Raw genomic sequence first — 22633 nt, forward strand, 5'->3', positions numbered from 1 at the left:
GTAATTTTTTATCTAGTTTTATAAGGTTTGGTTCAATGCTTCTCAATCCCATGGTCACGATCCAAGCAAGATAGTTTTAGTGAACCGAGAACCCGTTTGCAAACGAGTTACAAAAAGTAATGACCTAACTTATTTTTTTTAATTTAGAGGATAGATAAGAAATGGAAATCGTAAAAATCTATACCTGATTAGCCTGCTGTTAATATACACTATACATTGGCAGCTATTGCACTGTAAATATGAACATACTTATAAACATACACTTCATTTTAAAGCGCTTTTTGATCCGAAATTTCTGCACTTCGTACACTTTGGGCATGGTGACAATTACGGGAATTTTAGATCGAGCAGATTTTAAACCCTTCCTTCGCGATATTGAATACGCCATAGGTGAAATTAACCTATTGCATACATTTTGGAGCCAAATGTATCTATCTATCATACAGCGAGTTATCGAAAACGGCTTTCAAATTGCTGATGTCTTAATCGTCCATATACAGTCGAATCCGCTTAATTCGGACACCGGATAACCCGGACAACCGCTTTATTCGGCCAAAATGCTCGGGAACGGAACAAAAGTAAAAATTGAACGTAAAAAACTCCCGTTAATTCGGATAATTCTCCGCTTAATTCGGACACAGGTTCGCAATTCCATCGTTAGGTTATTAGTTATTACAAAATAAACAGTACTTCCTTCGTTTTAACACAAGATGCAATTGCATTATGAGTGATTATGGTGAAACAATGACGATCGATGCAGTAACAATCGACAATGAACTCATATAAGGCTGTGCCAGATTCATAGTCGCTTTTACTTCGGTGCAATTGCGTCCATCTTGTAGAACAGAATGGTACAGAAAAGTTTAGCACAAAAAGTGAAATTGCTCACCAAAGTAAACGAAGACGTTTTATGCGATCTATGCCAATTACTGCAGTATAGCGCAGCTGCAATTCATTTATTACGCAACAGTACAGTATTTTAAATGCGTTTTTTGCCTTTATGCATGACCATGAAACGAACAATTGATTTTCCGCTTAATTCGGACAAAGCCGTTTCTCCGCTTAATTCGGCCAAAAGTGAGCGGAACCAAAGTGTCCGAATTAAGCGGAGTCGACTGTATCTCTGTACGCAGGTCCACAGTATTACCTCCAGAATTGTTGTTAAAAACAACTACAGAGATAAAATAGACGTGGACAGAGGCATGCTTGAGATTTGTCCAGCACAGAAGCATGTAGGGCATTGTAGGCCTATCAAACTACTTCAGTACAGCAAACAGCCTATTCGTCCCGTTGGATGCGACGAATATAAGTTATTCCTGTTTTTGTTAAATGCAATCAATTTGTATGTTCGAGATGGGTCGCGAGAACCCACTGATTTGGATGGTATTTTATTGCAACAAGATTACATAGACTCAAAGAATAACCAATAGAATACACGAATAATACTGAATTTTTATCACAAAAAAGTGGAAACATGCTACAGCAGTTGTACCAAGGATCACACTAATATTGAAATGATTGCCTTAACATATGAAATAACAGATAGCACACGTCACAATAATGCATGTTGGGGTGTAGTTAGTACCATTTTGATGACAATACAAATCCATACAAAACATTAAAAGCCGATAGATAAAAACTTTGTTATTAGTACCATACATAGGCAAGATATACAAGCAGCCAACTCAAATAAGAAAACATCAGGGAATGACAAATTTTATAAGAAACCTCACACTCATGGCACATCATTCATCCGCCATGGTGACAAGCTTTGCACTTGGCAATAAGCTCCGTTGTTAATTGCACACGAACTACGAGTGCTGTGGTGCCCATAAGCCCCACATGCTGCAACGGCGTTGTGAAATTATTCCATAACATTTCCAAACTCTTGCGCTTGATCCAAGCTATTCCGTCGTCTGAGCGTTGCAACTCTCTTGCGAGGTTCCTCATCCAAGTCAATCACGATGACTTGCTCATCCACTCGTACAGGCTGATTGGTGGACTCAACTTCACTCTCCAGTGGACCATCTGCAGTATTTTTTATTCCCTTCTCTACTGGATCATGATCTTTGAAAGTTAGTTCTGGATAAAAAGAGGGAGAATCTTTGGTGATGGGAAATTTAGAATACGACACATCCGAGTTGTAAATTTGCCGGGGTCTTCTTTGAGCACATGCAAACTCTTGAGGAGGAGGTGGTGGAGAAGTTATTAAAAAGTTCTCCAGGGATGGATTGGTATTGACGATCTCCGATAAAAGCTGACCGGTATGTTGAGGAGAAGGAAGTGACTGTAGATTCTCCATCATCAGAAGATTATCATTACTCTGTTTAACGCTAAGATTTGCATTATCATTCTCGAGATCTTCCAGAGTAAATTGATGAAGATCTTTTTTTGGAGATTCAACGTTGGTATAGGATAGTAAAAGATCCGGTTCATGCTGCACTTCGCCTTTCTCTTGTAAAATAATCTTAGCAGTCTCCTTCTCAAGCACAACCATTTCTTGTGATTCTTCGTCAATCTCAGGAGGATGGTGGGATGTTAATGTTGGATCCCACTCGAGGTCAATTTCTCCAACAGATGGAGCAGCCACCACCTCCACCTCATCGTTTTCTACAGACGACAGAGATCCTCCTTCCATCCCAGTTTCACGCTTGAGGTAACTCTTATCAGGGCTAGTATGTGCTGATAAATATTGCGGTTCGGAGGCTAATGTGTTTTCCTCATCACTATCAACTGCATTAATGAGTGATGATGTTTCTGCATTTGTAGCAGCCTCTTTACCCCTCACTTTTAAGGGAGTGTTCTTACGAGAACTGTTACTTGATGAAGACGTCATGGAAGGGCTCGACTTTGACGACCTTGATATATACTTTGAAAGTGCTGTTTTACTTGGTGGGGGAGCAGCCTTACGAAACTCTAAATCTTCCGGTTGTCGGAAGTCAAGAGTATCAGGACTCGGAGATCGACTTCGTAAGTAAGATATTCCAATCTTGGAAGCTGATTGTGCCATCTTGGCAATTTGTTGATGGCCAACTGTTTCAGAAGTCGGAGGCTGTTTATTGCTCATGCCTCCAATATCATGAGGAGCTTTGCCTTTTTCACGACTCTTTTCAGGATAAGGATTGATTTGACGTTTTTGAGGTCGACGCTTGGGCCGAACTGAATAGGCTCCATATGCCCCAGCTGACCCGTCATCATCTTCTACATTTTGAAAATCCGGCATCCTTGATGGGGCAAGCTCCCATGGAGATGACTCCTCATTTGACGACTGCTTTGGTGCTAATTGCCTCTCCCATGGAGATCCATTATCCTCTTCTGTTGGTTGTTGATGTTGGGAAATGTTGACACCTAAAAATGGAGTAATAAGTATAAAATCACCCAATAACAAAAACTATTTCTGGCAACATTTTAAGATGATCTTCAAATTTTTTGGATGTAACTTTAATTGAAGTAGTGATACGGCAATAGTGCAAAAATCAAACCAAAATAAACATAAATGAATCAATAGTGGTTTTTAGATTTCGAACATGCTTTTATTTGCTACATGGTTAAAACCTTTGTTGTCATCATAGTTAGGTTTAATAAGTTTCCTTTCTTGGTAATGAGCCTTGTACACAGAATGAAGAGCAGGGTCTTGTATGTAATCTGATGGCTCCAAATTCATGTGAACATTTTCAGGTTTTTTTAACACTTCTGCCAGAACTTCAACAGGAATGGCAGAACGATCTTCAAACTACATAAAAGAAAAAAGTAAAATTTAAAAAATAGTTAATGTGCGAGTAGCAGTGATCCAACACACAGAAAAAAGTAAAATAAGACTTAACAAATAATTTCAATGACCAGATTGCTGTTTTGCAAAATTTTCAACCTGATTTGCAAATTTGTTAGAATTGTTGGATCGGTGGAATGATTCCTCATCAGATTCAGTGTCTGATGCTCCCTCCGCATAAGGGTTGATGTATTCGTTATAATTTTGCAGCTCCATCTTATAATTGCTCACTCTTTCTTGCAGACCCTCAGGTAACTGTAAAAGTAACAATATCACAGTTATCAGACGAAAAAGGTCATCCACTATTTAATTTATAGTTTTTAATTTGTTACATATGTTGTAGAATATTTGAGTCGAGCAAAAAATGTGTTTAAGTTTATTGAAAAAAAAGCCATTTTGCAAAAAAAAAATATATACCTCCTCAGTTCGCCGCACTTCATAATTTGACTGATTGCATTTTAACAGTTGGACTGCCAAATTACAGTCCTTCCGAAGCCTTTCCTGGAACAAGAAATATTTTAAAACCCAGTCAGGCTGCCGGTCAATCAATCATTGAATTGTCATACAGGGCGGTTATAGTGCTAGACATCAAGATGGTTAATTCGTGGTTTCAAGATTTCTTTTTGTCAAAAACACAGTAGCATCATCTATTGTTACAATGTGGAAATATGACTAATATTTTTTTTTATTTATGCCTGATTCTAGTGTGTGTCTCTACTGAACAAGTTAATAAGCAATACATTTTAACAGCAAATGGTCTTTATTAAAGCACAATAATAAGCTACATTTTCCTCTTGGGCTTTAAGAAGTGCATTTCTTGATTCGGTGACTTTATTTGTTAATTCATTTATTTCAGTCATGAAGTTGTCTCTTTCCACTTTCAGATGATTTATCTGTTGAAAGGAATTCCAACATAAATTTGGCAAAAAACATTGATTTTTTAGAACTAAAAAGTCATAAATTATTGACAGCCCATTGTCAGCAAGAAACTACTAAATTTACTGGTAATGCAAACTGATGTACTGGAAAATGTACCTGAAAATACAAAAAGATACCACATCCAAGCAAAGAGGAAATCAATAAAACCACAGCAGACAACATGCAAAGAGCAATGGCGCAAACAGTGAAGTTTGAAACCAAATCAAACTGATGTCTAAGCTATGGTCTCATGAACACCTGATCATGCTTTAAAGTTTCTTTTTAAGAAACTATTTATTGTTTATTTGAAAAATACGGTACTTTTACATTGTTTAATTATACTTTCACTAATTAAATGTAAACATTTCCCTAAAACTGTTTTTTCTTTAATTCAAATCTCCAGAGCTTGCTGGCATGGTATAACAGTCAAACAACATTTTCATTCTGATAGTAAGAATGGCTATTGATAACAAAATTATTGCCTAAACACATGCTGATAACAATAGCGCACAGGAAACAAGAGATAGCATTAAACTTCATGCATTCAAAGAAGAAATTTTCCAAATACACTAGAAGCTATTTCATATCACCTGGGTGCAATTACGCATGATTGCAAAGCGCATAGAAAGCTTGGTAAAACAGTAAAAACAGTGCAGAAATAGACAATCTTTATCATGTCATAAATGGAACATTAAAATTATCTGTTACATTCAGTGATTTTCTAATGGATATATTAATAGAAGGAATAGTACAAAGTACACTGTTAAGAGAAGTGCGGTCGCACATTTCAATGCAATCAACTTCGATAAATCAATACAAAACTCACCACCTTTGCAAGTTTTTCTTCAAGCTCTCGATTTGTTGTTTGTAGAGCAGCATAACTGGATTGTAATCTAAATTTAACATATTAACAGTAAGTAAATGCACACACATTGCAGATAGGTTGAAGAACACAGTAGCACTGATAAGCTTTTTTTACAAAAATTGCTGGTATATTCAAACAAGAGTTTTCACTTCATGTATTCATCTTCTGTTTTCCTTTGTTTGTCATGAGCCAGATCAAGTTGATTTTCCAAATATTCACGACTCTGTTCGAAATCTGATTCAGAACGTTCAAGTTTTCTGGTCAAAATGAGAACTTTTTGCTGCAGATTCTCATTTTCTTGTTCAAGTTTTCTGAATGCCATGGTAAATATACCATAATAATATATAGATATTGGACATTGCATGAATGTTACCAAAAGGTAAATGTATATATATAATTTACATAGAAATAGGAAAGTTAAAAAATCTTCTATTGATATATAGGCTTTATAAAAACTTGCCAAAAATACTTCGTATTGTGTTTCTTAAAAAGATCTGTTTAGCTGGTTTCCCCAATGGGCAAGCAAATTGTAAAATCTGGTTCAAATATGGTAATTTGAGTCACAAGTCCCAATAAATACCCTTGAGCAAGGTTTTTAAAATCTTTTTCTGACGTTAGCTAGATCTAGGATTATCCAGGATGGAATACATCAATACATGGCAGTATTTAAGAATTAACTTCTACATACAGGGGCCAAGATATGAGAACGATCAAGGCCTTATAAAACTTTATACGTTTTCTAAAATTTTGCACAATTAATTATCAACTTATGCTGCCAAATGGGTCATGCAAAACTTAACCAGGCCCGATTTTACATATTTGCTTAGGCAATCAGCTGAAATTACTTTGTTTTAATTTGGCTGTAATGATACTGTGCCCTTTATACATAATTAATCAATTGTAACACACAGTTACCAATAACTTACATTTGAAATGCACTTGCAACTGGCGATGGCTTCTGGGAATTGACCAAGTACTCCTGCAGTGAAAACATAAAGCTTCTAAGTTAGATATATACAGTATATATTGTTATATTGTACTGTAGGGCAGGGTAGGCTACATTTTTGACATTAGCGGAAGGTGACACAAACAATGCTACAGGTCAGTTTAGTAAGAGATATGTACAATAGGGTACAAAATACGTAAGGTAACTGTTTTAAATTAGTTAATTCTGAGCCCAAAATTTCAGATTCTATTCCAGAATAATAATTAGACGCTTAGAAACAAGCAGTTCGTTTCCTTTGTACATTAACTTCAGTCATCTTTAGTACATTGATTTTCACCAGTGCTTTGTCAAGTATTTCCAATCATCACAGAAACCTTTAATTTTCAGGTTAAACAGCACATCCTATGACAGTTTTCTTGCGAGATATGTATTTTATATGGAAAAAAATTGGAAGCAAAGAAAGCTGAATAAATCATTGGGCAAAACAAGAATTAAAATTTCTCGGGTCATGTAGGAAATGGATTGGCCAGTAGTTTACGTAAAGTAATTATAGAAAGGGTTTAAAGAAAGCCATAAAAGAAGCTGGGGATCATCAAGCAATGGTTGGCTTACATCAACATAGGAGAAGTCAAGAAAAAGACAGAAAACAGTGACATGTACAGGCAAAGTCAATCCGAGAAGGCCCCAGATGTTGATGTTAATTGTATATTTATTCAAGCTGCTCAGCGTGTTTATAACTTTTTGTTTTGTTGTAGACAAGCTTAAAGGAGAATATAAATCTGGAAGCAAATTTTGTGACTTGAGTGTAATTTAAAAATCAATAGGTTGTCCGCAGTTGCTATGGTGGTAGTAAGCGGGTTATAAAGATTAGGAAACACTGCTCTATCATTTAACATAAACTTGCTTCAATACTGACAAGTAGTAAATTGAATAACATCTCTACAATGCGTAGCTTTAACAGATCTAAAAAGTTTGAGCACCGATTCATTGCTTTGAAGGTTGAAGTTTTGGGCACACAACAAATTAACCCAAAATGATGACATCAGTAGTTTCAGCAGGACATTACCAGTATGTCATAGATCAATTTGATTGCTTTTCAGTTCCGGGCAGTTTATTTAAATATCATTCACATTTAATTCAAAATAAGTGTCTTTTATTAAATAAAATATAAAATGATACTTTGCCATGTTTTACAAGCTAAATGCAATTGCTGTTTTTGTTTTGTGCTCTGGTTACTGTAACAGTATGTTTAAAACCATACATATGATAATAATCTGTATGCACCCAACTTTGATACGACTTTCTTCTAAATTTAAAAAGTGAGTTAAATACATCTCAATATATCTCATAGCCATTAAAATTTATCGTTTATAAAATGTAGTTTATAAAAGCATTTTTAATAGCGATTGAGTATACAGCTATATTACAAACAACAGTAACTAACAACTGGGTTTATTTAACCTGAGACCAAAGTTCTGAAGTTACCCTACAAAACTTTTAAGCCCTTCTGTATGATGGTAATCATTTATGGTACCAAAATGATAGAATCTTTACTGCACAAACAAACTTACCGATGCTTTTCGATAAGGTCTGTTGGTTCTTCCAACATTGTTCGCCATTGACATGACTTATATCAACCCCACTTTGCAAAAAGACGTAAGTTGGATTTTACATCAACACAATCAATTTTCTAACTTAGTAAGGCCTACTTCGAGAACTAGCCTTCAAAAGTAAATTGATGATTTTTATCAGACTAAAATAAGTTATCGACGTATTGTTATCGATATTATTGATAAGCCAAATAATTATTTCTACTGCAGAAGTACACAACCAAATGATGCACTTGTATATACAGGGCTAACAGTACTGAGCAAGTGTCGTTAATGCCTTGCTCAAAGGGCATTACAACGGTATGGCGCCACTACCCATGGGTATCGAAAACACAACCAGGGCCGTATTTATTACGAGGCCAGTACGAACCACTCAGCTACCGATCTAACAAGTTGAACCATGCTCAAGGCGACAACGCTTTACGTTATATCAATGAGTTATAATAACGAAAATTACTGATCTCATTTCCAATCTTTACTAAACACCGAGAGCCGTGACGGATGCAAATCAACCGAAAAGCTATGCCTAGTCATTATCTGCATGTGTTATGTGTAGACTAATCATGCAGCTTTAATGGATTCGTCGCAATATTTAGAGGGTAGGTAAAATACGGAATACGTACGGACCTTTACGGATTCCATAAAATTGGTAAAAGACGGACTTACCAATTTGTATATAGACTAGAGCAAGGGTCTCAAACACGCGGCCCGCGTACTGGATTTTCAAGTATTTGACAATTCAGATTTGAAAAGTTAAAATTCAGTCTAAAATTGCTCCAAAGATTTGAAACTACTCATTAAACTTTTCTATCACATCACTTTCAAACTTTACCATTTATGCGGTGAAAGATCTGGTATTACGTCACCTTGCCTATTCACTTTTGTACAGTTGTCACAATAACGTTAGAAATTGCGCCAGTCAGGTGTTAGTGGAATTGGTCATAATGTTCAAATTGGTTGTCGAGGTGTAGGCTAGCCTAGTATTGAATAAATTGCTATAGTTTAAAAAGCTAAATTACACATGTCTTCTGCTTCGAAAAAAAGAAAAATCACAGACGAAAGGAGAGTTTTTCAAGATAAGTGGTAGGAGTTATATTTTATCACCGCGGTCAGAGATAGGCTACTAGTTATTGCCTTATTTTCCAGCAAAAGATAGCTGTTATGAAGGAGTATAACATGCGTCGGGGGCACTTCGAAACAATGCACCGCGATAAATATGATGCTTAGTGCTTACCAGGGCAAAGTAAGAGAAGAAAAAGTTAAACAACTGAAATCAGCATTTTGCAAACAAAGAAGTTTCTTTGCCAATATTAATCAGTCCAACGAAGATTCTGCAAAAACGAGTTTTGTTATCAGTGAAATGATAGCAAAGTCATCACGGCCTTTTACCAAGGGTTTGTTCATAAAAGAATGCCTTGTAAAAGCAAGTGACATTTTATGTCCAGGTAAAAAAACTGTTTGAAGGCATAAGCTTATCCCCAAATACAGTTGCAAGTAGGGTCACAGATTTAGCTGCAAATGTGGAGAAACAATTAGTTGCAACGGTAAAAGACTTCGAAGCATTTTCGATTGCCCTTGATGAGAGCACAGATGTGTCCGACACCGTACAATGTGCTGTATTTATCAGGGGTGTAGCCTGCATTCTAAATCTGACGGAAGGTCACGTATCACTGATGAACATCTGCAAAAACCTCTGAGATTGGTTTCTACTGACAAGTTGAAGCCCAATATCGATGTCCTTGTCCATGAAAAACGCTGCCAGTTAAGTAGCCAGAACAAAAAATAACTAGTTTAAATCATCAGCCCATTTGCTTTATCTTTTTTTGTGTTCTTGTTGGTTGACATTTCATTGTGAATTGCGGCCCTTGGGCATTATACACGTCCTCATTTGGCCCCCAGAGCAATTTGAGTTTGAGACCCTTGGACTAGACTACTAGAGTATTCCAGAGTATTTTTCTGATTGTTGACAAATGTGATCGGTCATATGAACGATATTTTTCTGCATTGAGAAACCAGCATGATTATTGTAATATTGTACCCAATTGCATTTGTTCTAATCATCGTTGAGAATACGTTATATAAAACGTATTATCTTCAATTAATTATTAGTCGCAGCTGTTCATTGGAATTTTTAGGTGTACGTTCTGTTTTAGATAGTACCAATCGTTTACACGTTTTTATGCAACTGAAGGCTCCAATATAATGCCCTCATCCTGGCCACAGAAACAGAATCTTGATCACTGAGATGGTGTTTCTTGTGGTGTTTTTAACATCTAACGTGCACAAGAGCCACTCCTAATCATGTCCTCGACGTTTCCCTGAAGATACTGTTGTTGGTGTAAATGGTATGGTATCTATCAATCAATCGATCATTTTATTTTTCGCCAAAAGTGCGGTAGGGACTAAAAATCAAGCCAGTTGTTTCTAACACTGCCACTAAATCTACAATTAGTTAAACCCATGAAACATAAGTGGCGAAAGCAAAAATTAAGCAGACGAGCAGGTGGTGTGTTCAAGCAACTGATGAATGAAAATTGCTTCAGCGCTGTACATCAGAGGATGGGAAAAGAAACCTCATCCTGGGCAAGAGCCCGGTTTCTGGTGGCCGTAGCGCTAAGGAAGGGCGTTGTAGATTAGCCCGAGTTTGTACAGCAAGGATGCACACCAATGATAAACTTTGGAAAAGGTAATGACAATACTTCTCGTTGCAAGTTGGAAACTTCTCTGGTAAATCGACAATGATGTACGGAAAAAGAAGCCAATGTTGCCCAATTGATGGAAGTGCTGAAAGGTAACCCCTTTCGGCCCGAAGCTGAAGACTAGAGTGGCGCTGGTGGTGACGTTTCAATCCAGTAACTGGTTCCAGTCTTTTATCTTGAAAATATGTAACAACGATTTGCAGTAAATATCCGAAATAGTTGTGTAATGAGTGTTGAAAATTTACCACTTAATAAATAAACAGACGAACGTATACTTCTCTTTATCCGATTTGAAATTTCCAATAACAACATCTATGTAGGCCTATAGAGTTTGGCAACAATTACAAATTTGGTGGCATGTGGTTGAGGAAATCTTTAACTATTTCGAAGTTAAAAGAAAGATACAGCAACAGAACGTGTTTTTAAAAATTCAGTGAAACTTCGTCAAAATTAATTACAGTTCCAGTGTTACTAAATGTTGCCTACACTCAAAAACAAAATGTGACTTAAAGCCAGAAAACTTCCATTAGTGACATACAATTGAAAATGCATACATAAAAAAGGAAAAACAAGTGTATAGTGCAATAAAATATATGAAAGTACTTGGTGCTGGAATGCAGATTTACACAGTGCATAACTACAATTGTCACATAGGCTGGTGTCATGCAAGTGTGATGATGAAGTTGATAAACTTCCATTGTTGCCTTGTAGCGGCCGTTAAACGAAATCCTACTCGACGCTAGTTGACGCTCACCCATTTGTAGTTTGATAGTATCACATTTTCCTTTTCATTCCGAATTCAGACCTCGTCTTGTTCGCTGTATTAAATTTCAGATATAGAGAATAAGTGTGCTAAATTTAGGCTAGCAAGCACACACCTTCTATCCTTTTGTAGTCAGATGGAGCCAAGTGACAAATATTCAGATTAATACAGCGCCTTCATCCCACTAAGTTCTGTTTAGTGCGATTCAAGTGCCTTTTCCGCACCTCATAAAACGAAGCCAGCAAACTATCATATCCACCACACTCATACTTCGCCATAGTAGCAACACCGTAATTCACACCTTGCACATTTTAAGCTCTCAGGGCTTTGCCCCTCTTTCCTGTTCGTTGATTATTTGTGAGCGTATTTCTTGTGTGACCAGTAGACGACAACAAGGCTAATACCATACTTTCGTTCCCCATAGTCAATGGAAATAAATAAACAATACAGTACAGTTTAGTTTATCTACGGAATTTTCAAAATAAGACCATCAGTAGCCTATTAAGTCCATTGACTAAATATCATAGAACCGCAAATCTTTACGGACTTTATCTACAGTGACGAATAAGCGCGATTTATTTTAGCTACGAACTTTTTGATACTGTAACGTTCATTACCAAGACTCATCTGTTTATTATATCAACGAAATTGTATACAGACTTTTTCTATACAGCAACAAATAAGTTACACGCGTTTACACATTTCTCAGTTAGTGGACGTAATGCTGAGCACGTAAGTCAAGTAGCAGGTATTGTAGTGCATGGCTTGCCAGATAATGTGCAGTACTGCATTTGGCGCACTAAAGCGCACGTGCAGTCCATAGAAAGGTCACATAGCGCCAGTGATGGAAACAAGTCTTAATGGTTGTGACACAAGTCAAGTCACTAACAGCCTAAGTCCAAGTCAAGTCAGTAATGTTTATCAAGTCACGAATAGTAAATGGCTTTCTGAATACTCGTAACGTAAATATAAGCAAAAGATCTGATTTTATCCATTTCTGACGATTTCGCTCATTCAATTAAATATATTTTTTAGTAATTTTTGAATAAATTCTTTCACAACTATACAACAATTTCACAACGATTTGAAATAATCTTTTATGGGACTCGATTCAAGCCAACCGAAATGTGCACGTTAGCACGAGTCAAGTCGAGGTTTTTAATCACTAAAATACAACACAAATCAAGTGCTTCCTGTAGTCATAGTGTATTGAAGTGTTATCTTTATTGTATTGTCTTATGATGTCTATGTTTACATCCGGGTTAATTTAGTCTTATATAGAATCGTGTTTGTGACTACTGACTAGGCTAGCGTGCTTATGATAAATGCAATACAAAAGTAATACAAAACACGACATTTGGCGACGAGGATAAAGTAAATGATCGAGATCTGCTGAGGAAGGTCGAGTTTACTAGATAAATAAGTCGTGTGTTACCTAAGTTACTGCACGTAGTGAAAATAGCCTAGCCTTGGAATGGCTGAAGAAAACGGTCAACAGCAGCCTGGACAGCAAAATGGAATCCTTGCTAATCTTCACAGGGACGGTGATGCGGAAGTTGTTGCCAGAAACATGAGGACGATTTCGTGCGATATGAGGTCGTTAAAGGTATTTGATCTTCAGGGAGACCCACACAGTCTGTCTCAAAGATGGAGAAAGTGGACCAGATCGTTTAATCTTTACGTCAATGGAATTGGAGTCACTGATGATGTGCAGAAAAGGTCATTATTGCTGCACACGGCAGGAGAAGAGGTACAGGAGCTATATTATTCGCTTGTGAACGAGCAGAATGCCATAATCCAGACATTTGAGGAAACGGTGAACGTGCTTAATGAACAATTTATTCCCACAGCTAATGTTCCATTCGAAAGACATGTGTTTCATCAACTGGTACAGAACAGTAACGAAACAGTTGATCAGTATGTTTGTAGATTGAGGCAACGCGCTGCTACTTGTGAATTTCAAAATGCCGATGAACGCATAAGGGACCAGGTGGTTGATAAATGCTACTCTAGGGAGTTGCAAAGAAAATTCCTTGAACAGCAAACGTTAACTTTGGTTGATGTGCTGAGGATAGCCAAAGCCCACGAAGCAGTGATTGCCCGGACTATAATTATGTCAAGTACTCCAGACTCGGTTCAGGTCAATGCAGTGACAGGATCGAGAAGAAACCAGATGAGATCTACAAACAAGGAAGGAAAAGAATGTTTTGCTTGTGGTCGAAAAGGTGATGCTCAATGCCCGGCTAAAGGTAAAACTTGCAACAAGTGTGGAAAAGTAGGACACTTCGGGATGAAATGTCGATCTAGGACAATTGATCAGCGATCACCTGAACATGGCAGAGCCAGAAAGCCAAGAAGAGCTGGACCAAGGACACATGCCGTGGAAGAAGAAGAAGAAATCCATCGAACATTTAGTATAAAGTCAAATAGACAAAATGGATTTGTGACTTTATCTATTGGGGGAGTTAAAATGGATATGCTAGTTGACTCCGGATCATCATGCAATCTTTTAAGCAGTGATACACGGGAATGGTTGAAGAAGTCAAAGGTGAAGATAATTAAGAAGACACCAGGATCTAAGAAGAAGCTATTTGGCTATGACAATGACAAGCCACTGCCAATAAGAGGGACATTTGAAGCTGTTGCCACATCGGATGCTTCAGGTAAGAAATGTGAGGCAGAATTTGTTGTAGTGAGTTGTGACGGAACTTCACTATTGGGAAAAAAATCAGCAGAAGAGTTAGGTCTGCTCCATGTTGGCCCATTTCCACAAGTTGTCAGCAATGTGGATGAAGATGTAGTGAGGCAACACAAAAAGTTGTTTACTGGAATTGGTTTACTAAAGGACTACAAACTCAATTTGCACATTGATGAATCAGTAAGACCAGTTGCGCAGCCAGTGAGAAGAGTACCTTTCCAACTGAGAGACAAGGTAGAGGAAAAGCTGGATGAGTTGCTCCAAGCTGACATAATAGAAGCTGTGCCAGAAGGTCCGACTACCTGGATTTCACCTTTAGTGGTTATACCAAAGCCAGATGGTGATATAAGGATTTGTGTAGATATGCATAGAGCAAATGAAGCCATTGTTCGAGAACGCCATCCAATTCCAACTGTGGAAGAGTTGTTGCTGGAACTCAACGGAAGTACTGTGTTCAGTAAATTAGATTTAAAATGGGGGTTTCACCAGATAATGCTGGATGAAGATTCAAGACATGTTACCACATTTGTGACACATCAAGGTTTGTACCGATACAAAAGACTGATGTTTGGTTTGAACTCAGCGCCGGAGAAGTACCAGAAGATCATCAGAGACGTTCTGAAGAACTGTATCGGAGTAGCAAATATCGCAGATGGTGTAATTGTTCACGGACAGAACAGAGAAGAGCATGACAGAAGACTCTCTGCTGTTCTTGACAAGCTGGAAGAAGCTGGTTTGACGCTCAAAAGAAGTGTGAATTCAGGCTACCGAGGTTAACTTTCTTTGGGCATGATCTAAGCAAGAAAGGAGTCAGCCCTAGTGAAGAGAAAGTAGCTGCCATTCAAGATGCAGAATCGCCGAAGACTGCAACAGAAGCGAGATCATTCATGGGACTTGTACAATATTCTGCCAGATTCATTCCAGACTTAGCATCAATTGCTAGGCCGATCTATGACATGACAAAGAAAGACACAAAGTTTGTATGGGGCAGGAAACAACATGATGAATTTGAGAAGCTCAAGAAGCTGATGACTAAAACTGAAACTTTGGCATACTTCAGGAATAATTGCAAGACGAGAGTGATAGCAGATGCATCGCCAGTGGGTTTAGGATCAGTGTTAACCCAAGAGCAAGATGGTGAATGGAGAATCATATCGTATGCATCCAGGAAAGATGGTTGCTAAGACTTCAAGGATATGATTTCAACGTTGTGTACAGGCCAGGGAAGACAGACATTGCAGATGCTTTGTCAAGATTGAACTCGAGGATATGCAGAGACAAAGGAGACTTGTATGATTTTGTGAGATCAGTGGTGATCAACAGTACACCGAATGCTTTGACACCTAAAGAAATAGAAGAAGAGTCTGCCAATGACATGGAACTTGCTGAAATAAGAAGAAACGTCAGACGTCTAACACAAGTTACTTGCATGTGAAAGATGAATTGTGTATTTGTGGACAACTTTTACTAAGAGGAACACGAATCGTATTACCGAGAGCGTTACGAAAACAAGTGTTAAATTTGGCTCATGAAGGACATCAGGGAATCGTGAAAACCAAGAACAGACTTCGCACAAAAGTTTGGTGGCCAAAGATTGATAAAGAAGCAGAAGAGCTGTGTAAGAAATGTCACGGATGCCAAGTGACAAGCAGTGTAAGCAAACCAGAACCTATTGCTACAACCTTGCCTCCAAGTGGACCTTGGCAAGATTGTGCCGCTGATATACTAGGACCATTGCCTAGTGGAGAGAATATTCTAGTTGTTGTCGACTACTACAGTAGGTATTATGAAATTGCTGTGATGAAAACAATTACAAGTTCAAAGATAATTGAAGCTATGATACCAATGTTTGCGAGATTTGGGTATCCATTTTCATTGCGGACCGACAATGGACCACAATTTGTTTCAGAAGAATTTGAGAATTTTCTGATAGAGTATGGAATCAATCATGTGAAGACTACACCATTGTGGCCTCAAGCAAACGGAGAGGTTGAACGACAGAACCACACACTGATGAAATCAATCCGTATTGCACAACTGGAGAAAAAGGACTGGAAGTTAGAGATCAACAAGTTTTTGACAGCTTACCGGTCAACGCCACAGGCTACAACAGGAGCCACACCTTACTACATGATGTTTGGACGAGAGATGAAGACAAAGTTACCAGAGCTACGACCAGATCCAGATCTTTTGGATGAGGAGATTCGTGATGCCGACTGGGAGAACAAAATCAAAGGGAAAATGTACACTGACCAAAGGAGAAAAGCAGTTAATTCTGATTTTAAAGTGGATGACGAAGTGCTAGTAAAAGGTCAGAAAAGCAACAAGATGTCAACAACATTCGACCCACACAAAGTGGTCAGTGATAACAAAGGAGAAATAACAGTACAAAATCAGGAAGGAGTTGAAATAACACGCAATTCCTCTTTCCTGAAACACTATAATCGTGATAATAATGTGTCTGAAAAGGGTGATATACCTGTTAGTGAAAATGATGTAGCCTACTGGGTGAGAAATTACCCGAGGAAAAATTAAATAACAGTCCGAGAGTTGTACGAAGTAGACCGAGTCGTACTATTAACAAACCGGTGAAATATCGTGATTATGTATGTTCTTGAACAGTGTATAATTGTATATAATGCTGTATCTGTGTAAGTGTTACTATGTAAAGTTTATAGCAATTGTGAAGATGATGTTCATAAACTAAAGTAGGTACTGCCAAATTGTGATAGATGCAATTGTGAACTAACTAGACTTTTACCTGAAATTATGTAACGTACTAATATTACCTATGGGAAAGTTATTGTGCCTTTTGAACAAAATTGCAGTGTGTAGTTGTTGAACCTATTTGACTTTAATGTGTAATAACCACTGTTTATAAACAAAGCTTGCCAAACTGAGTTTTCGCAGTAAGTAGTATTTTGTTTGAACTGTGTTTAGCAGTATTTATGTTGCATGCTTGTTGTGGTGCTGTAGATATATTTCTGTGAGATTTTCAGTATTCTTTTCAAGTGTAATCTTTCTGTGAGCTACAGTTGTATTTCTTCAAGCGTGTCTGCTAAAATGTCGATACAAAGTTTTTCAGTGTAATAATGGCAAAATACCTCTTCAGTGATATTGTTGCAGAAACATATTAGTGTCTTGTTTATATGGGGTTAGTTTTAATCTAAAGAAGGGGGAGATGTAGTGTATTGAAGTGTTATCTTTATTGTATTGTCTTATGATGTCTATGTTTACATCCGGGTTAATTCAGTCTTATATAGAATCGTGTTTGTGACTAGCGTGCTTATGATAAATGCAATACAAAACACGACACTTCCAAAAACCTGAATCTAGTCTTTCCGTCTCTGCATAGCGCACATCGACCGCAAAGCACCGAGGCTAACACACATACCGGTAGTCCGTGTTTGGCGTGTGGCACATACTGCACGAAACGATTGACGATGCAAATGTTTGCGGTTTGCTGATTTGGCGGCATAAGTATAAACTTTTAGGTATAGCAGGAACGATGAATACGATTGAACATGTTTCAGTTGAACACATGAGTGGAACTCACATAGTACTGTGTATCCCCACTTCCACAAATTTATTCGGTAAGAAAATGGAAAATAATCTTTTAGCAGGAGCAGCATACGCTGATGAACCTTGTCCTAATTCCGCGATACCATTTATAGAACAATACAAAACACAAAGCCCATTCTGACTATGCGGAGTGGCGGAAACTATACAGATTAACCAAACGATTTCCGTTTCGTATTCAAATGTAATATTCTAAGAAGCGTATATGATTCATCTATTCTTTATTGTCTTCAGTTAGTTACGAAATCGGCTTTACATTTATCTAGTACAACCACATAGCCTTTTAGATAACTGCATCGCATTTGATTTAGCATAATCAGATGAATGAAAATTGCAAAGCGCGTTTATGTCAGTTGAATCGACGGTAATACAGAAGAAATAGTTAAATCGCATGTACTTCACAAACTTAAAATAGCCTAGTTTCTGCAAGAGAGTATGCTGTATTGCTTTAAACAGTTTTAAATATATTTACACCTCAAATTTAGCCTATACACGTTACGATTAAATTAGTCCATAGAAGAAGAAAAATTAATTAGCGTATTTTGCTTTAGTTTAAGAACTTGTCTTGGCAAAACCTATTAGGAGGACCGTTCTACACGTTATAAACTTAATAGACAAAAAAGTTAACTATAAGTTAAAAACAAATGGCAATGCAGACTTTGCTATATAACTGCTAAAACATAGTGGGTGAAATCGAGTTGAGTTAAATACGGTAAAAATAACGTTCACTTTTTATGTCATCTTGTCAGGCGTTTTGAGGCTTAACAAAGTAGATTTGCACGTAGAAGGTTTGAAAAAAATATGTATAAGACAGGGGCGGGCAACTTTTTCGGTCGGCGGGCCTGATATGAGAAAATGAAGTACTTGGCGGCTTTGACGGGCCGGATTCCTGAATCGATACATTAATCGTGTAGCCTATTTATTCAACTATGCAAAGAATAAATCGTATTTAATGTACACTTTAAGTTTTAAGCATAGAGACCGAAACAGTATTTAATGAATTTATTAACGAATAATGTACTTCAATAGCTGCTGAAGTCAATGGGATTATGCGGCATTATCATGTAAGACCGGAAACTGTTTGCGGGCCGCTCAAAATCTCGTAACGGGCCGGACCCGGCCCGCGGGCCGTATGTTGCCCGCCCCTGGCATAAGATAATGATGAAAAATTTATAGGCTAATTGCATAGCCTATTGCTGAATATACGCCTTTTAATTCCATGGGTAGGGCAATGCAACGGAAAGGGTTAAGTCAGAAATGGTGGATTCGAAAATATCTGTTCTTGCCAATTCCTCTTTGTTTTCTTCTTTATCTAATTTCCTATTCTGTTCAAACTGCATGGCTTCTTTCTTCAGTAAATCAACGACCGGAAAGTTTCAACGCATCAGAACTGCAAGACTTTACTTCAGCTTTGTTTTCCGGCCTTGATAACGGTTATCAAAGAGCAAGCAGTTACCGGAACTACACTGTTTGTGATCATTTACCTTACAGTGAAATTAAATGCGGCAAGTTGGCGGCAAGGCGAGATTTCGATGAAAACGGAATAAAATACAGAGTGCCAAACATAATTCATTTAATTTGGTTTGGTCAACCTTCTTTCAGGTATTACAATTACCTGGCTATCCGCTCAATAGCGAGCATTCAACAACCTGAAAAGATCATCATTCATTTCAGTTCAGCAAAACCGAGTGGTGAGTTCACTTTTTAAAATCATGATACTTTGTAATCATTTTGACCATCCCTGGATATTTTCTAAACTTAGGGCAGCTATGGGAAAAGACTGAACAAGAGATACCGTGTTTGGAGTTCGAAAAAGTGACTCCTCCATCAGTTGTATTGGGCACAAAGGTTGGAAATCAACGTGTTATTGGCTATTTTGCGAAGTATTGCTATAACTTATTATCAACGCCTACAAACTTAATTGAACAAAAATAATGATTAATCAAAGATGTAAAAGCTATCTAAAATTTATACCGTATATACGAAGTGTTGTAATGACTCGAGTCACGTTTTTTGATGACTCGACTTGACTCGAGTCACGTTGTGACGACTAAAAAGAACATTTTATGTAACAAAAACAAAAGCATTTTCAAAAAAATTACAACTGTTTGTAAAAAGTGTCAATTAACCAGACTAATTTGTAGACAGTTATGATCTTATAATAACCAATTTAACGCAATGCATAATGTGACGTCAAAACAATTTTTACGTTGAAAGATATTGACTCGAGTCACAACTTAAATTGACTCGAGTCACAACTCGAAATGACTGGAGTCAGAATAAAATGACTTGGTTACAACTCTGGTATATAGCTAATCTAACTAAATTTTAATGCAAGCATTTTAGCCTGTAAGGATGGAAGAGGCATTATAGGCTAGCGCTATTCTAGACGTACAGTTATTAACCCCTTCTGAAAGGATCTATTTTTAGTAAAATCTTTCGTTACAATACGTTTTACTCATTTTACTTACAGGTAACTCATCTTATAGCCCAAACCGACGCAGCCCGAATAGAGATTTTACTTAAGTACGGCGGAATTTACATTGACGGTGACGTCATAACTTTGCAAAACCTGGATCATCTGCGAAAATTCCCCATTACTATGGGAAGGTGGGTGACCATTCAACATTGCTATTTTGGCTTTAAGTTAGGCTAACTTTAAAAATCTATTGGAAAAGGATTTTTTCTTTTTTTATACAGGTCAATTAAAGAAGCTATCAGTATGGGTGTTGTATTATCAGAACCAAACGCAATGTTTCTGAAAAAGTTTTACCAGCAATACCCGCGGCATTACGTCAACTCTCATCCGTTTGCATTTACAACCCGATATCTAATGACATTTTACAGAGAAAACATGAAAAAGGTTATTCAGAGTTGATTGTTAGTGAAATATTGAACTTAAAAAAGAAGTAAGTTATAGCCTAAATGAATAATTGAACAGCTTTAGCACGTGAAGCTGACATTTTACCAAGTCTAAAATAATTTCAGAAGCGCTTTTTTTTTCAGTCAACATATCCCTGGCTATGAATAGCGTATAGGCCTACTCAATGTTTTTTCCAACTGACGCAGAACTGGCTTCATGTCGAAGAAACTTCGATACAAAGACCGAATCCTTATCAGGAGCAAGATGGTGGCGGGTCGGCAACAACTTTAGCTCATTTCGATTTGAGCGGAAATTACTTTCTCCACATTCACCCGTCACAGGCATTTCAAACGAAAACTGTGAAATTGAAATTTTTCACACAAACAGATGACGAGATGCGAATTTTGGACAACGTTTATGGCGAAGCTGCTCGAATTGCCTTATTCAACATGTCCAATTTAATCTTTAAGACAGATGAAGTGCCGCACAATCGAGTGCCGACAGAAAATATTTTACGTATTGAGCCAATCAAACCACTAACATGAATTATATTGTTCGTATACGTTCAGAAAGATATTAATGTTAGACGAAGACAACAACACTAAAAATAAATTTGCCAAATATTAAAACCTTGTGACGATAAGAAGATATTATACTGTGTTGTTTACGGAAACCGTTTTCATGAAACGTGACATAACAATTGTGCATGCCTATATTACGTGAGTCATTCAATCAATTCGTGTGTTAAGTTAATAGCTTCTACAGCAGCCTTGTGCTGTAGCTGCTGTGTCATTGTTTTATTTAAATGAAATCGTTCAAAGAAGCTTCAATATAATCAGAATATACAGTTGTCATGGTGAACAATTATTTCTAAGATTAAGAAAAGCAAATAACGACCTTGAGGCTCATTAACCATCGAGGACAATAAACATTTCAACTTACAAGCATTGTAGTGAAATGGTCAACCTTACAGGTTAAGGTCGAATAAACAACCATTTCATTACAACCTATTAGGATACTATAACTAAGACCGTATAACTAAGACTAAGCTTATAAAATGGCAAAACATTTTCAAAGGTAATATGCCTATGCTGAAACCTGCTAAAAACAACAAGTGGTCCTGGTGAGTAGTCCCAAATTCGAACATTATAAAAAAATTAAAATAATCATGTGTATCCATTGGAACTTGCAGAAAGTTAAACTCAGTAGGCCTATCTTCGCCTAGTTTAAGTCGTGCAAAGGGAATTTCCTTAGTCCACATCTTAGCGGATAAAAATTTTTATACCAAAACAAGTTAAGTAACAGCATTTTCGTATGGTTTTTCACTTCTTCTTCAGTTTCGTAACTGTACTTCATTTTGTTAGTGCAGTATTTTATTCAGTGATTTAGGCTACGCCACTAAGTCCAATTATAGGCTACATAACGTCACTATTTTTTTTGTTGTTTCCTAGCAGACTTCAGCATAGGCTAGTAACTTTGAAAATGTTTTGCCCTCTTTGTAGCTACTTCTAAATTCTGACAAGGCTAGCAAGTTTATAAAAAGAAGTAAACCTCTTGCTCAGGCATTGTGCAATTGCTTTTAATATTTGTTTGGGGATTAGCACCGTTCTATCAACATCTGTTACTTTTAAATTTAACCAACATCAGAAGCTGTTAGGTACCTGGGCTGAAAGGAAAGTGTGTTAGCTACTTCAAAATTTCGTCTTCTAGCTTGCTGAGATCTAGCCTTATAGGGCCTAAGTAGTAAATTGGCTAGAGGTGGATCCATTGCCTTCTTGCAAAAGATCAAAATTAAACCTAGGCTAAAGTAATAATGTTTTTGCTAACAATCAACAAATGTTAATTTCTACGGACCAAGGTAGTGTAATCTGTAAAGCAGCTAGCGTAAAGTTTTCTAGTCTAGTTTTAAACCAGTATTTAATT

The 22633-nt window shown here is 37.2% G+C and overlaps 3 protein-coding genes across 5 annotated transcripts; 2 read left to right on the forward strand and 1 right to left on the reverse strand.

Annotated features, from left to right (window-relative positions):
* Positions 1 to 1372: 1372 nt before the first annotated feature.
* LOC143462443 (uncharacterized) lies at positions 1373 to 8217 on the reverse strand. Of its 3 annotated transcripts, XM_076960617.1 has the most exons (10): positions 8070 to 8217; positions 6479 to 6531; positions 5702 to 5863; positions 5514 to 5580; positions 5278 to 5316; positions 4555 to 4662; positions 4187 to 4270; positions 3869 to 4024; positions 3556 to 3733; positions 1373 to 3348 (listed from the first exon to the last, which is right to left on the reverse strand). In XM_076960617.1, exons 1-10 carry the CDS (start codon positions 8121 to 8123, stop codon positions 1865 to 1867), a joined length of 2385 nt encoding a protein of 794 aa, XP_076816732.1. In that variant the 5' UTR covers positions 8124 to 8217; the 3' UTR covers positions 1373 to 1864. The 3 variants fall into 3 exon arrangements, with proteins under 3 accessions (XP_076816732.1, XP_076816734.1, XP_076816733.1); XM_076960619.1 differs by lacking the exon at positions 5278 to 5316 and having other exon boundaries at positions 5517 to 5580; XM_076960618.1 differs by lacking the exon at positions 5278 to 5316.
* A 4827-nt stretch (positions 8218 to 13044) lies between these two features.
* LOC143462177 (uncharacterized) lies at positions 13045 to 15045 on the forward strand. The gene has a single exon (XM_076960229.1). The coding sequence runs from the start codon at positions 13045 to 13047 to the stop codon at positions 15043 to 15045; it is 2001 nt and encodes a 666-aa protein (XP_076816344.1).
* Positions 15046 to 18129: 3084 nt separating this feature from the next.
* Positions 18130 to 21560, forward strand: LOC143463189 (uncharacterized). Its single transcript, XM_076961597.1, has 5 exons — positions 18130 to 19538; positions 19610 to 19695; positions 20321 to 20457; positions 20548 to 20710; positions 20917 to 21560. Exons 1-5 carry the CDS (start codon positions 19067 to 19069, stop codon positions 21253 to 21255), a joined length of 1197 nt encoding a protein of 398 aa, XP_076817712.1. The 5' UTR covers positions 18130 to 19066; the 3' UTR covers positions 21256 to 21560.
* Positions 21561 to 22633: the final 1073 nt, after the last annotated feature.

The sequence above is a fragment of the Clavelina lepadiformis genome, chromosome 6 (assembly GCF_947623445.1).
Source record: "Clavelina lepadiformis chromosome 6, kaClaLepa1.1, whole genome shotgun sequence".
Classification (NCBI taxonomy): Eukaryota; Metazoa; Chordata; class Ascidiacea; order Aplousobranchia; family Clavelinidae; genus Clavelina; species Clavelina lepadiformis.

Bases quoted from the DNA above. Each gene is read 5' to 3' on its own strand.
- LOC143462443 (XM_076960617.1), bottom strand. From the start codon at position 8,123: ATGTCAATGGCGAACAATGTTGGAAGAACCAACAGACCTTATCGAAAA. The intron at 3,734-3,868 runs GTTGAAAATTTT...TCTTTTATGTAG, and splicing joins CTAACAAATTTGCAAATCAG to TTTGAAGATCGTTCTGCCAT. The intron at 3,349-3,555 runs GTTTTAACCATG...CTCCATTTTTAG, and splicing joins TAACTATGATGACAACAAAG to GTGTCAACATTTCCCAACAT.
- LOC143463189 (XM_076961597.1), top strand. From the start codon at position 19,067: ATGGGTAGGGCAATGCAACGGAAAGGGTTAAGTCAGAAATGGTGGATT. The intron at 19,539-19,609 runs GTGAGTTCACTT...TTCTAAACTTAG, and splicing joins CAGTTCAGCAAAACCGAGTG to GGCAGCTATGGGAAAAGACT. The intron at 20,458-20,547 runs GTGGGTGACCAT...TTTTTTATACAG, and splicing joins TTCCCCATTACTATGGGAAG to GTCAATTAAAGAAGCTATCA.
- LOC143462177 (XM_076960229.1), top strand. From the start codon at position 13,045: ATGGCTGAAGAAAACGGTCAACAGCAGCCTGGACAGCAAAATGGAATC.